Below are 16041 nucleotides of genomic sequence, written 5' to 3' on the forward strand. Positions count from 1 at the left end.
GAAGAAAGCATCAGAGTTTTTATTTGAGCTCATGGAGCATAGTTTGGACACTCAGGTCCCAAAGCCCATGACCAAGGTAGACAATGGTGCATTGGATAAAGTGAAAAATGGATGGATTTGACATTTGCTACTGCTGCTCATAGTTACACAGTTGTTCACGTAGTCATAGCAAAAAGCAGTAATTACCATTATGAGACACAAAGAAAGGTTCAGTAAGGATCATGTGAACAATTCTCATTTGTTCTTAAGAATTCCTTACAAAACATACCTTTTTTTTTTTTAAAACAGATGCAACAAAAAAATAAATTAATTAATATGAGTACAACCAGTAAGGCATCAGGCAGGTGCAGAATAAATATCGGATGTGTACACTTAATCAATGGCATATCAAGGCTAGTTTATCTCAGAGGTAGAGAATGTTCATGATAAGACGGCAGCTAAAGTGACCAGTTCTTCAGTTCTTTTTAAACTAGCATAGACTAGTTATGAAAAGGATTTTTATCCTTTATACCATGTAGTTTCCCATTTCTCAGTTTAAGTTGTACAGTGTAACATAAACAGGTGAAAATATGGACAAAAATTGCCTAAATTGAAACATTCTCATAATATGCTTGCATAAACATGTTTACACAACTTAGATAAGCACTTGCTATTAAGGCAATAACTTTGATGAGCTATAATAAAGAAGACCAGTATTGAATGTGGATGGTAAGACTGGAATACAGGCATCACCAGAACCAGCCTGGATCACAGTAGGAGGCTGTGCAGGTCGAAATGTGTGTGTGATCCGCAATTCAGGTCACCACAGTGTTGGAAAATCTATGTGGCCAAAGCCAACGTCCTTCCTCAGCTCCCAGTATGTGTTGTTGCTCACCCACGTATCATCCTTTGACTTCCTGTAGAGACAGAGGAAATACCAGAGGTGAGTGTGTTGATGAAATTACACTCGTGACAAAATCTGCTGTTACAGTGATAGCTGCATATAAAGCTATTAAAGGATAAGACACGCTCACTTTCCCATAAATGACTTTTTTTCACGGGAAACTCATAAATCTGGATATTTAGGCTACCTGAAGAATTTAGGTTGATGTGTTACGTTGCTCTCCTCCAGGACTCTCCGTCTCTCTCTCTGCAGCTGCTCAATCCTCTGCTTCTGCTCCTCTGCAGCCTCCAAGTTCCCCTCCTCCAGCAGTCTGCCAGTGTGACCCAGACATATCCATTATGCAAACATGGTAAAACATTAATCTTCAGCATTCAAATTTAATCCTCACTGATGTTTCTTTGTTTTGCTCGTTGTTGCAAGATAATTCAACAATAGATAAATAGAATGTGAAGCAGTGTCATTTTTTTTACTTTGTTGGCAAAGTTGCAAATGCCTTATCATTCTGTGGTGCCTTACAGTAGCAGTGTGCAGGTTACAAACCTTAATAAATCTGAGCTAAAATTAGCTTTGAGATATCTAAACGTGTGTGGAAAGGAGAATATAGTAACTAGTGCAGTTGCTATTCTTAACAAGAGTATTGATGTTTCTATTTTTGTGCTCCTTTGATTGTAGAGTGTGTCGAGACAGCGTGTCAGGGCACATAGTTGAGGTGCACAGTGTCAGATTATCAAAGGTGTGTTGTTTTTGAAATCAGACATCTAATCTGCCAGACAATCTTCTGACAGAAATCTAACAGTTTTAACCTTGTCTCTCTCTTTTCTCTTTTACCCTGATTTAAAAATAGTGTTTCTCGTTTATGAAATCAGATTATTGCAGAAAGCAGATAATAACATTATACATACATTAACATACATTATTAAAGTGCATGTAAATACATACAGTACAGATGTTTTTTTCTCTCACCTTTGGTCCACACGCAGTCTGGTATCTGTGGGTGGTAGCAGCAGTTTCAGGGATGGCTCTACCTCGTTCAGCTCAATAGCAAATTTAGTGAAACCGTAATACTGCTCATGGTCTACAGGCATTGCATCTGCATTGCACACAAACAACATCCACTGCATCAGATACTGTAATAAGAAGGCATAAATTGTAAAAGGGCTTTCAGTGCATTCTCATAAAATAAACTTGTCATACTGGCTCTCCAGACGCACGTGGCTGAAGGTGGGTCTCCACAGAAAACTGCTTCGTGCCACTTTCCAAAGAGTTTATGGATGACCTTCCCTTTCTGATCTGTGATGGTTCCCTCCACCTCATTCACACTTGAATTCCAGTATTTGGCCTGAGAAAAGAATTGACAATTAGAGAAGAGTATCCTTCAAAATGAGCAGCAGTATCTGCCTGTCAACAGACAATGAAGAGATCATGATAATTCTCTGGCAATCAGCAGATGTTGCTGTTGCATACACCGTCCTCAGCCTTGTGTTTGTTGCTTAGTTGGTGTGTTTAATGAGCGCTGAGGATGCATAATGAGTTCTGACATGTCTCGACTTGCCATCCTGCACAGCTTCAGGAGGTCTTTCAAATGGGCACACGCTACAGCAATTAACCTTCTCCTCTCAGTAAGGCCTTACGTACATCAAACACTGAAAACAGCAAGGGGTCCTTGTTGGCATGCAGGTGAAGAGCTCCATCCGTGTGGAAGGCTTATGGTCTAATGAATGAACTACAGCATTTACTACGGGTGTTGGTGACTTACATATATATGGAAAAATGCATTTTTTTCTTCTTAGAGGTTATTTTGTTCAAGCCCCCTGGGCTTCACAGGGGGATGTCTACCAACACAAACATATGGCGATCGATAGAGAGAAGAAAGATAGAGAGAGATATGGTCAATGTACAGTATACACTATTTATATACAAGACTGCAGGTAGTGTGCAGGTGTGATATCAAATCTAATAGCTGAATACTTCTGCAGTGAGGTGCTCTGGTATCTTTGTGCTGAAGTTTTGCTTTGTAGCTACGTAGCGGGTCTCACAATAGTGCAATTCTCCAGAAATGTGACTGTGATTGGTCTATTTGAGCTGCCATATGTCTTCTCATTATGTCCAGTGTCAGCAGTGTTTGTTGATGAAAGGAAAAGAGAAAGTTAGATTTATATTCTCCATTTCAGTAAATAATACATGAATTTTTATTTTGTGTTTACAGCGCAAACCTTCTGTTTACACCTTCTGTTCCTCTCTATATCCCAAAGTGAATTTAAATATCATTCTTTGAATGCAAGATACTCCCTGATATTTCACATTGGTGTTGTGGAAATGTTATAACAGTCAAAGGTCAAATCATGCAGTGCTCTACCACTCACTTGAAGGCATCTACTGCAACTACACTTTGAGTTGTCTCTGTGTTTGAAAGGTGCTATACAAATAACTGAGTCTTTTCTTGCCTTGCAGCATTTTGCAGAAAAATATAGTTCAACCTTAAGTGTAACATTTACAAAATCAAGAATTAATTTGTCATGAGAAATGGAAATGGATATCTGTGTAGCTCAGGCATACAGTCCTTCATTTCTCTATATATGGGTGAATGAAAATCAGTTGTTGTTGGTGGTGATGGGTATGGGTACAACATCGCTCACAGCTACTCAACCTGAGCAGCTTTTGCACTGAAAAGCATTTTTGCACACTTGCCTCACCTTAATGAAAGTGATCTTGCACTGACAGACGTCACTGCTGGAGTTTCTGATGGAGATCTCCCCATAGTGCTCTATCCAGCGCTGTCCACTGAGAATGTTGTGGATGCATGACGTCACCTTGTTCCACTCATAGTGGTCTCCAAACCTGCCGAGAGAAATCAAAACACCATTCCTTGTCATGTGAAACCAGTAGATAGTCACATGGTCACTGGTTTGAATGGGTGTCCAGTCAAAAGAGTGAATGAGGCTAATAAGACTCACCCCGGCAGAGTTACATGTGTGGTGCCAACAGGAACAATCTCCATCGACTTCCCCCAGAACTTGTTCTTACAACGCACGTCTGTAAAATAAATCAAAGACAAGTAATTGAAGAAATTAGCATTCATCCTTATCTTCATCCTAAATCTTTACATAAACATTGAGCATGAGTCCAACTGATCTTTTTATTCCACTACCTTGCCAGAAGATGAAGTTTTTAGACTCTGCATGGCAAGCTGAGATGGGAGGGTGATGGCTGACCTGATGATGTAAAGGGCAATAAATGTAAGGTTAGTAAACGAAATTGATTCAGCGTTTGCTTTCAGTGTAATATCATTAGAATACTGGGAATAATGATTTGTTGATAGCACAGGAACTGGGATTCATTCATACCTGCTCTGCAATAAATCGAAAGCCTTTATCTGGCCGGTCACATTCGTATGTCTCTCCCAGGACAGGGTTGAAAGGCTTTCCCCCAGTGCGGTAGTAGCTGGATGCATAACCTGATACTACAAACGTAGCTATGTATACCTACACAGACAGAAACCGATGATGTTACTAGTGCTTTGTGATTGTGATTTTTTATGACAAAATAATGTGTCATATTAGGATATATTGGTTCATGTGTGTCAAATCCCATTTTGATTCTCAGCAGCTCTAGTTTCCTCTCCATTTTATTGTAATGATCAGAGTAACTTTCTGTCTCAATGTCCCTTCAGAAGTTGCTGTGAGCTGAATAAGCCCAGATAATTACTGTGCTTCTACAGCATAATGAGAGGCCACAGACTGGGGCTGACACAGACTTCAACAGCTTTTCATTTCACATTTATGTACTGTATGTGGCACATTTGTCATTTATAATTAGGCGACTCCACAGGCTGTATTTCTGCACCTCCCACACAAAAATGAACAAATTTCACTCACTCCATCACTCCAAAATCAATGCAAAAGTGAGGAAAAGTAAAATATACAGAATGATGCCATTTTTCTGCTTAAAATGTACAGACACAGATTGAAGAAGTCTGCTGGTCCCTGAGTTCACAGGAACAACAGCCAGCAACAGGTGATCATGCTTGGTATCACTTAAATCTGTCTAGGCCTGCTGTAGTAGTAAGGTTAAGCTTGTAATACATAGCCTACTGTATGCTTTTTTTGTATTGATGGACTTTACTGGCTTTAAAATTGCAGTTAAAGAAATTGTTCAACAATTTGGGAAATACACCTATTTGCTTTCTTGCTGAGAATTAGATGATCAATACTTCTCTCATATTTGAGTACTAAATATGAAGCTAGAGTGAGCAGGTGATTAGCTTAACTTGCAAACAGCTAGCCTGGTTCTGTGTGTGTGTACAGATTAAATATAATGTGTTAGTGAGCTTTAGACGTGCTTTAGCCTATTGTGGTCCTGTATGAAGCTTACACTAGTGTGATGTGAAAACTTAACACTTCTAGTAAACATACACTAAAATGGACTTTTCTGTGAGGTAGGAGACATCTTGCATCCAGCAGTTAAACTTTTGAAATGAACAATATTTGCATATTTATAGATTCTGGATTTTTCAATGAGGGAGAAGGAGGAGATGTTAACAAGATCATTTAACTTTTTTTGATTAAAAAAACCCATATCAGACACAAAGTATGTTTCCAAGAAGAGTCTCTTTATATATCATAAAACATGTCTGGAGGGGATCTTTAACAGACAGATAAGACAGTGAATAAGTGTGTTTCCCAAAGTTGAACTATTCATTTTAATATCAGAAGGAAACCAAGCCAATATTTTTTCTCCTTATTTATAGCACTCCTGAAAAAACACATTTCTCTCTTATTTGGACAAATAACGAGCAGACAGCATGGACTCTCCACTTCAAACCAGGCTCCTGCTGTCAAGAATGGTTTGCTTTCATCATTTCTAGCTGCAAAAATTCCACTTATACATTTGGACAAACACGGCCTCTGTTTTTGAAAATCTTAAAACTTTTGCATATGTCGTCTCACCAACAGCAACTGTTTCTGTAAGAGAAGGCCCATTGAGTGCTATAAGTGAACATGTGACTTGAGTAAAAAAAAAAAAAACTCTGCCCACACACTTAAACAACACAAACAAACACTCACCATACGTTCGAAAGGGTCCTGTGTGTTAGCAGCCCTGTCTAGCAGCTCGCTGTACTCCAGCTCCTCGCACAGTCTCTGCAGGGTGTTAAGTGGCTCATTAAGCTGCACTGGCATGGCCACTTTGGACAGGTCTTTGCCTATATTGTTCCTGAGGATGTTCCACAGGCTGATGGTGCTGTTATTGGGGCTGGGTGAGGACAGACAGGATCTACGCTGACAAAGGACAGTGCCTTCTTCAGCAGAGCCTGTATGAAGACAGATTGTATATAAGAGGTCAGGTAGGACACTCATGGGCCCTTTGTATGGTCAATGCAACCAGCAAATATGAAAATTACTGTAATACTGGTATGTCGACATGATAGAAGTGTTGAGTTGTTTTTCCAATAGTTTACCTGAGTTTGGTCTCTCACTTTCTGTCTCGTTACTGAAGTTGTCCATGGAAATGTTGTCGCTAATGTCGCTAATGTATGAGTCATCCTCTGATATCTAAAAAAAACCAAAACATCCAAACTTTAGCTAATAGATAACAAATAAAAAATTTAACACTACCTGCAGCAAGGGACTGGGCAGGTCTCTTTCAACATCCTGTCACGTCAGCAAAGGATCTAATGCGGAGGAGATGAATGTCCCTTTGGACCACGGTGACAAATTTGCACCTCAGCTTGCTGTATTTTTAGATTAAAGTAATTAACTTCCATTTTCACATTGCTTCCGCTCCAGCTGCTATCTGATCAGGCATGCCACATGAACACTAAAGGAAGAAGAGAATGAACTAAGGGAGGGCAGACTTGTTTTACGACATGCCCCATAAACGCATCTAATCTTCCACCAGTCATGTTGAGTTAAAAGGCATGTTTTTCTCTCTGCAAGACACTGAATTGTCAAGATAGTTTTAAAAGTTACAAAGATTTTGCAGAGACAGAATTGATGATATCCCAGGTGGTAGGTGATAAATAAATTTAGAACCTCAAGAGATAATTTTGTTTTAGACCCAACTGTCTGGATTCATTTTTCTCTCTTTTTTTATCAGCTCTTATCAAATAATAACTATAGCGGAGACACTAAGGTTTTGGTCGTAAACAAGACAAATTAACAGTAATGATTCTTGTGCAGCTTGTTCGAAATTTGTGTCACTGTCTGATTCTGAGTAAAAGACAGATCACTAAGATAGATCACTTCATCTGCCGATGAATACGGTTTAGGTCTCATACGTACCTCATTTTCAGAGGAACTAGCAGACAACAGAACTTCCTGCGCGTCAAAGAACTCGGACAATGACTCTGCGAGTGAAGCTCTGCTCTCATTGGATACTTGATGCACTAGAGGACGGGATTCATCCACAGAGTCCTGTTTCTAGGAGACACAATGTCCACAACTATAATTAAGAGCAAGAAAAGGGCATCATCATCACAGCCAGGAGAGGTGGGAATCACAGGGTAACTCACAACACGATGCAATCGCAATATGTTGGTAATGACAGTACCATGGCATACAAAAATTTGATACGCAATATATTGAAAGACAGTCATCTATAATACAGTACATCACAGTATAAGTGTTACAGAAGATGATAGCCATAAATAACCCTAAAATCAGTCCTACAGTATACTTTATTTCTTCACTGCATTATGAAATGGTTTCATTTTCATAGATATTTGTAGGCAGATGAGATGAAACATTATGCACCAAATGAATGTTAAACAGCCAGAAACTGGCCAAATGATGAACTACCACAAATCTAGTTCAGCATTCAAATTTGTGTAAAGTAAGACTACTGCTACAAGTGTTCCCCAGTTTCACAGGAGAATATATTGTATGAATCAAACCTATTGCAAGAGACTGTATCCAATATATTACTGTATCAATTATTAGGAGCCAGTCAGAAGGGCAAGGCTGTAACAAGTGTGCACACCCACTCTTGTGCAATATTGCCAATTCAGATTGATGTTGACAATAAAACAAGATACACCCACAACATTCATATATTTTCTTAAAGCAAAAAAGAAACAAACATGCAACCAATTTTCCACAGAAACACAAATGGAAGTGTGCAGGCCCGCCTATCCTTTGTTACCGCTGAGGCTGATTAATTAGCCAGAAGACAATCTCAGAGGAGGCGCATTAGTCTTGCACTGTGTATTCAACAAATTTCCAGGGACATGATTAAGTAGATCAGCTCACACTCTGTGGTCAGCAAATATGATTAAGTGAGCAGTATCATCTCCTTTATGAGACGATACTGTGGCAGGTAGTTAGAGGTCTTCCTCTCAGCCCTGTGACAGTGGACAGGACTAAGAGGAAGCACTTTCTCATAGATGAGAAGACAAATGCAACTTATTTCAGGGGGTAGTGTTCCCTCAAAGTGTGTATTGAAGGAAATTCTGTAGTTATTATCATTATAAAACCAAGTGCGTGGAGTGAGGGGGTGAGAGGAGAGAAACATTTGTTGAATTTGGATGAGAGGGGAAGGACAGCTCATTCATTCTGCAGCAAATTCAAGACTGTGTGGGATGAAAATAAAGATAGGAATAATAATAATCATCATGATGGGGGGTGGGTGGGAGGGGGGGGGGTACAGTCACTGCATTCCCACACCCACCTGCACAGGGGCAGTGACATTTATTAGTGTGGGCTCTACGATGTGGGACTCAGCATGAATCTTGCACAGGCGCTCTCTCAGCTCAGAGTTCTGGGCTAAAGCCTGAAAAAATACCAGTGTAAACATTGTTTATAGCACACAGCCAACAAATTGTGTCCTGAAGACTGAAAACTGAACTGAAGTCCTTGTTCTAAATCAACACTGTCCCAATTTCTATCTATCTATGAAAACAGTTTTCTCTCAGCTATATGATCTTAAAATCAAGTGGCAAATATTCTACTTTAGGGATATGTGTATGTGTTAACGGTTATCACTGTAGACCTCAAACAGGAAGCCATCGTGGCCAAAAATATATCAATGATCCATTACCGACTCTCCGTGAGGTAGAGTAGGTAGATGCTGAGTAATCGGGGTGGAAAGCTAGCACCCAGCAGGGTATTTAAAGTCAAAGAAATGTGTTGGCGTAGAGAGCACACAAATTCTAAAGTGTCAAAAGAGAAGCCAGCATGACAATGAACGTGCAGAATAGTAGAATAGAAAAAGCCTCTGGGTGGGCGGCAGCAGCCATAGGAAACATGACTGTTGAATGTACAGGTGGGCAGACATCACACCGACAATTTGTAATCCCTCTAAGAGGCTTGACAATGTGTCACGCCTGACAAGTGGTGTGGGAGGACATGGTATCTGAGAGGAGTGTAAAAAGAAAGAAGTGGAATACCTAACCTATCTCTAATGAATGATAACATTTCTGTGTTTATTAATGTGCGCTAATGTATCCCTCATACCGTTGCCAGCGCGTTCTTCAAACCAACAACCTGCGGTGAGGTAGGGGGACACGTTTCATGGTCCAGGCATTGTTTTAATCTCTCTTTCTCTGACGTCAGTGAACTGAGGGCGGACTTCATGGTGGCGTGCACTGGAGCAAAGGGAGGCGAGAGAAAGAGAGAGGGAAGCTTGTGATTACAATCCAATTAGTAGCCATTTCAGAACAATGTAGATACAGTCACGGTTGCTCTTATCATCAGTTCGATCCTGACAATCTGTCATGTCATGCTCATAATAAAAATGTACAAGTGTGAAATTTTGATCATCTCTTATCGCTCAACAGGCCACGATTATTCGTTTTATGACATTCATTTTACCACGGGCTTCATAATAGGTGCTTGGGAAGCTACATTATTGGAAAGTGTTGGCAATATCAATGTAGCACTGTACTGGATCACGGCCATCATACATCTTCAGCTTCATAATTTTGAATGTGCATGAATCTGGCAGTTTATATGCCAGCGGAATCATCAGCTGTTCCCTAGAGCAACTTTTAACCCATTTTACAGAAAAAGTTCGAATCGTGATGCCACAATGTAATGCATAATCCATTCTCATCATGCCATGTCAAGCATCAGGTATCTGAATATAAATTTCAATTAGAATCTCTTAGTAACAGCGAGTGGAAATGCTGACAGTGCACATCAGAATCCTACTGAATGAAAACTGAGACAGCTTAAAATTCCTGAATGTGTCAGACATACTTACCAAAATCTAACTGCTAATCAAAAGGAACAGCTCTTTTACTCACAGTTAGCGGCAACACGGCAGAAATCCTCCTGCAGCTTGGCCACGTCAAAAGTCGCATCCAGGCATTCAGGGTCGACTTTGTCATTGCCGAGGGCAGCGGTGGAGAGGTTGGGGTTTGAGGCGTGGAGGCGGATAGAGCTGGAGGAGATGCAGCTGGGAACCTTGAGTAAAGCAGGAGGAGTAGAGCTTGGAAGAACTTATACTAACAAAGATGAAGAATGATCACACATCATTGGCATGTTGTGTACCTGCAGAGTAGTTTTGACGTCTTTGTTGTAGTTCTTAGAGCGCCATTTCCTTGGAATTCTCTTTTCCTTTTTGGGGCTGTCAAATGTAGATGCCTAGTGAGCATAAAGGAAGTTATTGATGCACAAGAGTAGTTTTTTGCCTTTAAGAAAGGTTTTTCATTAAAAAAACATGTTTCAAAACTGGCGGAGAAGATGCAATATGTTCTATATTTAGTTGCGAATGTCATGAGGGCAACAAAAGTACTGGTGGAGAAAAATAAAAGAAGAAACAAGTTACAGAATTTCTGAGTCATATTTTGATCAGATAGTGATGTGATTAGATAGACAATTCACTCCATGTTATGTCATACATTATGTTAAGTCAAGTCACAAAAGTCAAAAACATGCTGACCTGCAGGGCTTGGATAGATGGAGCAGAATAGGTCCGATGGAGGACTTCCATACTCTGAAGGAGGTGGTTGAGATCCAGCAGGTAGGCCTCACAGACTGACAAGTCTGTGGAGAGGAGAGAAAATGAGTAGAAACAAAAAGAAAGAGAGAAGGATTAAGCAAAAAATTAAATAAAATAAACAAAACTAATTTAACAGACAACAAGTTGAAGGAAATTGGGCTCATATAAAACTGGCCACTTTCCCTCCTGGGCCCTGGCTAGGACAGTGTTTTAGAAGAGAAAGTGGGCAAAACAGATGTTTCTATGTAAGTGAATATAGATTTTAAGAGGTAGCAGACAACTAAATAAATCCTAACTATCTGGCAATCCTCTGTTTCCAAAATGTATCACCTAGCTGGTGTGTAAATTGTCCAAGCTTTCAGGTTTAGAAAATTAAACCTTCTCATTTAGCTTGGGGAAACCATCCGAATCTTGATGAATGAAAACTGAGAACAACAGTTAATCAGCAGCTTAACTGGCAGCTGCCCTGACTGCACCATTGTCACTTCCTTTCTCTATAAACAACAACACCAAGCCAGCCTTATCTATCTTGCAGATAAGACAGAAGGCAGACAGATGTTTTAAATGAACTGAGGCATCAGAAAAATGTACAAATGAAAAAGCTGAACTCACCAAGGTTAGATCTTACTGGCATCTTTAGCTGGGTGGCTCTAAATACAGCATCAACCTTTACACACTTAATAATTCTTCAAGCTTCAAGCTGCAGCCACTGTATAGTCTTAAGCTTATTCATGACTTTTCTCAGGTTTGATTTTTTAAGAAAACAGTGATAAGCATCCAACTGGAAATTTCTAGACATCTGACTTATCCACCAGCACAATCATGCAGCAGAACAGCTTTAACTAAAAGTAGAAACTTTCTCATAGTGGAAATTCCAGATTAACCAAAATTCGACCGGTGGGTGTTAAGGTTAGGTGGCCACCAAATCTAACCCAAAATCTGATTATTAACATCTTGCTAAGAAACCAACAGACAGACAGACGGGAGGAAGTGACATAAATGATATTTAACAGGCATCAGATGCTCCTGAGTTTCACAAGGGACAGCTCACCTTTGGAGCACTTGTCCATATCATCAGATGACTGGAGCCAGGCCGCTACCTTGGCTTGACTATTACAGCCTGAAGGAAAGGCTCCTGCAGAATGCACTGTGGACTGTCGGCGTAAAGACATGCACTGCAACAGCAAACAGACCCAAAGGTCATTTCAAACACAATTTGCTCTCCTTGGTAGGGGAGCTTTGACTTAAGTAAATATTGTTGATTAAATAATAATATTTTTGAGCAGATACACCAGAGAAAGTTTCTTCAAACAGAGCAGAGCTGGCACATAGTTTCCATTAACAGTGTGCTGTGTAGTGTAAAGGTATACCTTTCTCAGAGAGGCACTGTCAGCCATGCTAGGGGAGTTGGGGGAGGGGTAGTGGGGATAGTAGAAGGACTTCTCATTAGGGTACATGGCAATTTCATTTTGCCGATAGACACGATGATGACGTAGCTTGGACACCCATTCATCAAACAGGTCCTGTGTCTTAATCTGCGGAGCAGATACCACAATCAGAAATCAACACAAGGACAAGTAAGGTGGAGGAGGTGTGTCAGTGGAAAACTACACACACAGGTGCTGTAATTCCCCCTCACCCACATACACAACACATAAGGTCATTTTAAAGTCATTTTAACGTAGGCATCTGTTCCAGGAATCAAAAGGGAATAATCTGAATGTTTCACCTCACTTCCTGTAAGTCTGTGGGGGAATGCCTTACATTCATTAGCCTTGCGGTTTACCTTCAGGTGATAGATGTTTTCCTCGGCATCAAGATCGATGCACTTGGCTTTCTTCTTAATGGCCATGACAGAGAGACCCACATCAATGCAGCCATGAAGCTTCCCCTTCTCAATCTGCAAGTCAGGGAAAAGTCAACACATAATGTTGTGAATATATTGAACCTAATACAAATGCAACAGGGTGCTGTTCAGTTTTAAAATGCACTATTTTGAAGTCTGACTACCAGAAGACATGATATTGTGTGTTTAAAGCAGCAGTAATAAACTCTTATTTGTCAAGTGTTGGACAAGTGGAGTATCTGCATGGCTCATATATAATTATGTGAGAGTGACAGGTAAAATACACCCTGTGATTCCTATCGATGATAAAAAAGACTGTGAGGGAATCAGGACCTTTTGTATCTACAGGCACAGATAGATATTCTGGGAAAGACAGCCAGCTGTACAACAAGAATATTACAAAAGATACAAAATGTCTCTTGTAATATTCTGTAACTGACAAGCCCATATGTTGTGCAGACAGCAGTTTTTTGTACTCACATCAGCACTGCACTTGCCATACTTCAGGATGCCCTTGTCTAGGAAAAAGTATCTCTGTAGAAAGAAAGAAGGACAATAAGCTATGCAGGGATGCAGCTGGGATGATATGCAACATCCCTGACAGCAAGTCTGAAGTCACTCTGATGACTGTGATCATGACATAGTCGGCCTCTTGTTAATATACAGTATGTTGTTAATGTCTCTGCAGTGAGATGTTTTGTCATCCCAGGGTCTTGTCTCGTATCTGTCTGCCTTTATTATTCTTCCCCCCACCCTGTCGCAATCTGTCTCCTCCACTCCCTTCGTAAAAGCCATTCTCAGTGCTTGAGCTCTTACAGTACATCATCAGCATCAGACTCTTGAAAGCACAAAGACCAAAGAAGCTCCGACTGTAGGTCAATACTAAATGTATACAGCTCTGTTAAGCAGCAGGCCATCAGCTAATGCATCCGAGAGGTACACCAAGATATCTAGGCTGTATCATCCCGGTGAAAGCTTTCAGAAAGAGTGTGAACAGGCACCGACCCAGGTCACATGTGACTCCTCTGTGAGTGAAATCATCTACTGCGTAAGCTCATTCAATTAGTTTAAAACACAAATGAGTGATGTCAGCAGATTTTTTTTTTCAAAAGGAACCAGGAAGGCGTAATGGTAAAACCGGGAAATGGACATTCAATTGACACCTAAAAATACGTCATGAAGTCTATCACTTTAAGAGATGAGTAAGCGTAATGTAACCTGGGTCATTTAAGGACTTTACAGCGGTTGGATTATACCTTATGCCAGCCCTTCATGGGCCATTTTCTCCTCTTTAGCATGTAGCCCTCCTGTTTCTGTGGCTCCATAACGTTGCTGAAGCCTTTGCGCAGTCCCTCCACAATTTCCCAGCTGTCCTGTGGGCAAAGATGATTTATGAGAACTTTCAGACAATAGACGCAGATATTATCAGACACTTTTTGCACACACATGCAGATCAAAATTGCAGGGAGGTTTTATAACATGAATTGAAGGAACCATCCACTCAAGAGTCAAGGTCAGACTCAAAAGAATATTACAATTTGTGCTGTTGATGCTGTTTAGATGGTCAGACTCTCTTCCATTACAGTCAGTTAGGCAGTGGGAGGCTGTATTTACCTCTGGGGAGTCTTTGTTTTGGGTAAAGGAAAATACATTCCTCTGAGGTGTGGTGTCCAGTGTGGGGTGACTGGCTACTGTTACCTCATGGTCCCATTTATAAAATTAGCTTACCTGTCTAATCTCACTCTTCACAATAATCATTTCATGACTGAGATTAGAACGCTCAAGTCCAAATCCCCTGCAAATTCAGAGATTAAGGTGATATTTCATCATAGACTAATCCAGATAGCTCTGTCATGTACTTCTGCGGGTGAGATTTCCAGGAAGGCAGCATAAACAATATCAACAGAGGATTTTGTAATATCACAGAGAATATTGCATCATTTCTGTTTATAGCATGTTTAGTTTATATTACTGCTGAAAAATCTCAATCAATTAGTCATTCAGCAAAAAAAAGGTCAACAATTTTGATAGCAGATGCATCGTTTAAAGGGGCAGTCCACCAGTTTTATGCATCAATGTCAGCTTACTCATCATGACGGGTAGTACGCCCTTTTTCATCATGGTTATCATTTCTTGGGTTTGGTGACTAATTTTGAACAGAAACAGGAGCATGAAGTGTGAAAATACACAGACATTTACCAGGCAGGGAAAAAACAGTGAAAGACACTACTTAGTTGCATTGTGGGAAATGTAGGATGCAGTGTTTTTGGAACTTAAAGTCAGGACATCTCAGTCTCTGCTGCTTCTATTTTGAACTTTTTTGAAAAATTCACAAAGGCACACTCTTGCCCATTATTAAAAATCAAGTGCTATACTAAATTGTTGAACTACCCCTTAATTAATTTATAAAGCACAAATGCCAAACATTCCCTGTTTACAGCTTCTCAAACACATGGATTTGCTGCGTTTCTATGTTATATATTATTGAAAGCTGAATATTTGGGTCTTGGACTGCTGAATGGGCAAAACATGCAAATGCAAGATGTCACCTTGGGCTCTGGAAGTATGATGGGCATTTGTCACCATTTTTGTACCACATTTTTGTTGCTAATGCATTAATTAAGGATAACAACTTAATCTTCATAACTTAATGCCAGCACAACAAAAACTGAGGTACAGATTATGGCCATGTTGCAGCTATCCAGAGGGACACTGGGTTCTTGGCAGAGGTTTGAGGTGACTCTGTGTTTGTTATCCCTGAGTGTCCCTGACTGTTCCGGTATATAACTGTTCTGTCTAAACAAACTGTATCAGAAACAAGGCTTACTGCTGGAGCTGAGGCCGTCTAAAATAAACTCTCATATCCACAGGGGGTGGGGGAATGGAGAGGGCTTGGCTTGTGGGTTGCTCTTTCATTCTCCCTGAGCACTCGTCACATCTCCCTCTGACACAGTCACACAGTGAGTCATTGTCACACGCTGCCTGAGGACTATTCTTCAAGGTCAAGAGACACTTTAAGAGCGAATGCAGTGGCGTAACTGACAAGAAGACATGCCTGGTTACAGCAATGGCTCTCAGCGTTAGAAAACTGTACATTGAGAATGTTTCCAAACTAGTCCAACATTATGTAAATCCTACTGCAGCTTTAAGACAGTTAAAGGAGTCTTTGAAGAATGAATGTTCTTCCAAAACCAGATCATGATACCACACACTATACAACAAATGTGTTATGACCTAGGTTTAAATGTTTAATACATACAAAAACTGAAGTGTAAAAATCATTACTTGTGGTTGTACCAGGAATTGCTGGACTATTTCTTGGCCGGGCACAGTGACTTCCTGGAGTCTTGCCGGCATTGTGAGGTTGTCAGGCAGA

At 40.3% G+C, this 16041-nt stretch overlaps 1 protein-coding gene across 3 annotated transcripts in view; it reads right to left on the reverse strand.

Annotated features, from left to right (window-relative positions):
• Positions 1-16041, reverse strand: part of osbpl3b (oxysterol binding protein-like 3b) — a 39849-nt gene continuing 23808 nt past the window's right edge. Inside the window, exons 3-22 of one of the 3 annotated variants that reach the window (XM_042424492.1) lie at positions 13922-14038; positions 13146-13199; positions 12606-12719; positions 12190-12354; positions 11871-11994; positions 10760-10863; positions 10369-10461; positions 10122-10281; positions 9331-9461; positions 7162-7293; positions 6339-6432; positions 5947-6191; positions 4228-4365; positions 4032-4095; positions 3838-3916; positions 3577-3721; positions 2078-2222; positions 1847-1973; positions 1071-1193; positions 1-896 (exon numbers count right to left, since the gene is read on the reverse strand). In XM_042424492.1, the coding sequence (XP_042280426.1) occupies positions 800-896; positions 1071-1193; positions 1847-1973; positions 2078-2222; positions 3577-3721; positions 3838-3916; positions 4032-4095; positions 4228-4365; positions 5947-6191; positions 6339-6432; positions 7162-7293; positions 9331-9461; positions 10122-10281; positions 10369-10461; positions 10760-10863; positions 11871-11994; positions 12190-12354; positions 12606-12719; positions 13146-13199; positions 13922-14038 (2451 nt within the window). In that variant the 3' untranslated portion in view covers positions 1-799. Of the gene's footprint in view, positions 897-1070; positions 1194-1846; positions 2011-2077; positions 2223-3576; positions 3722-3837; positions 3917-4031; positions 4096-4227; positions 4366-5946; positions 6192-6338; positions 6433-7161; positions 7300-9330; positions 9462-10121; positions 10282-10368; positions 10462-10759; positions 10864-11870; positions 11995-12189; positions 12355-12605; positions 12720-13145; positions 13200-13921; positions 14039-16041 lie in introns of those variants that run through there. The other 2 variants (XM_042424491.1, XM_042424494.1) reach the window with 2 other exon arrangements.

The sequence above is a fragment of the Thunnus maccoyii genome, chromosome 10 (assembly GCF_910596095.1).
Source record: "Thunnus maccoyii chromosome 10, fThuMac1.1, whole genome shotgun sequence".
NCBI classification, from domain to species: Eukaryota; Metazoa; Chordata; class Actinopteri; order Scombriformes; family Scombridae; genus Thunnus; species Thunnus maccoyii.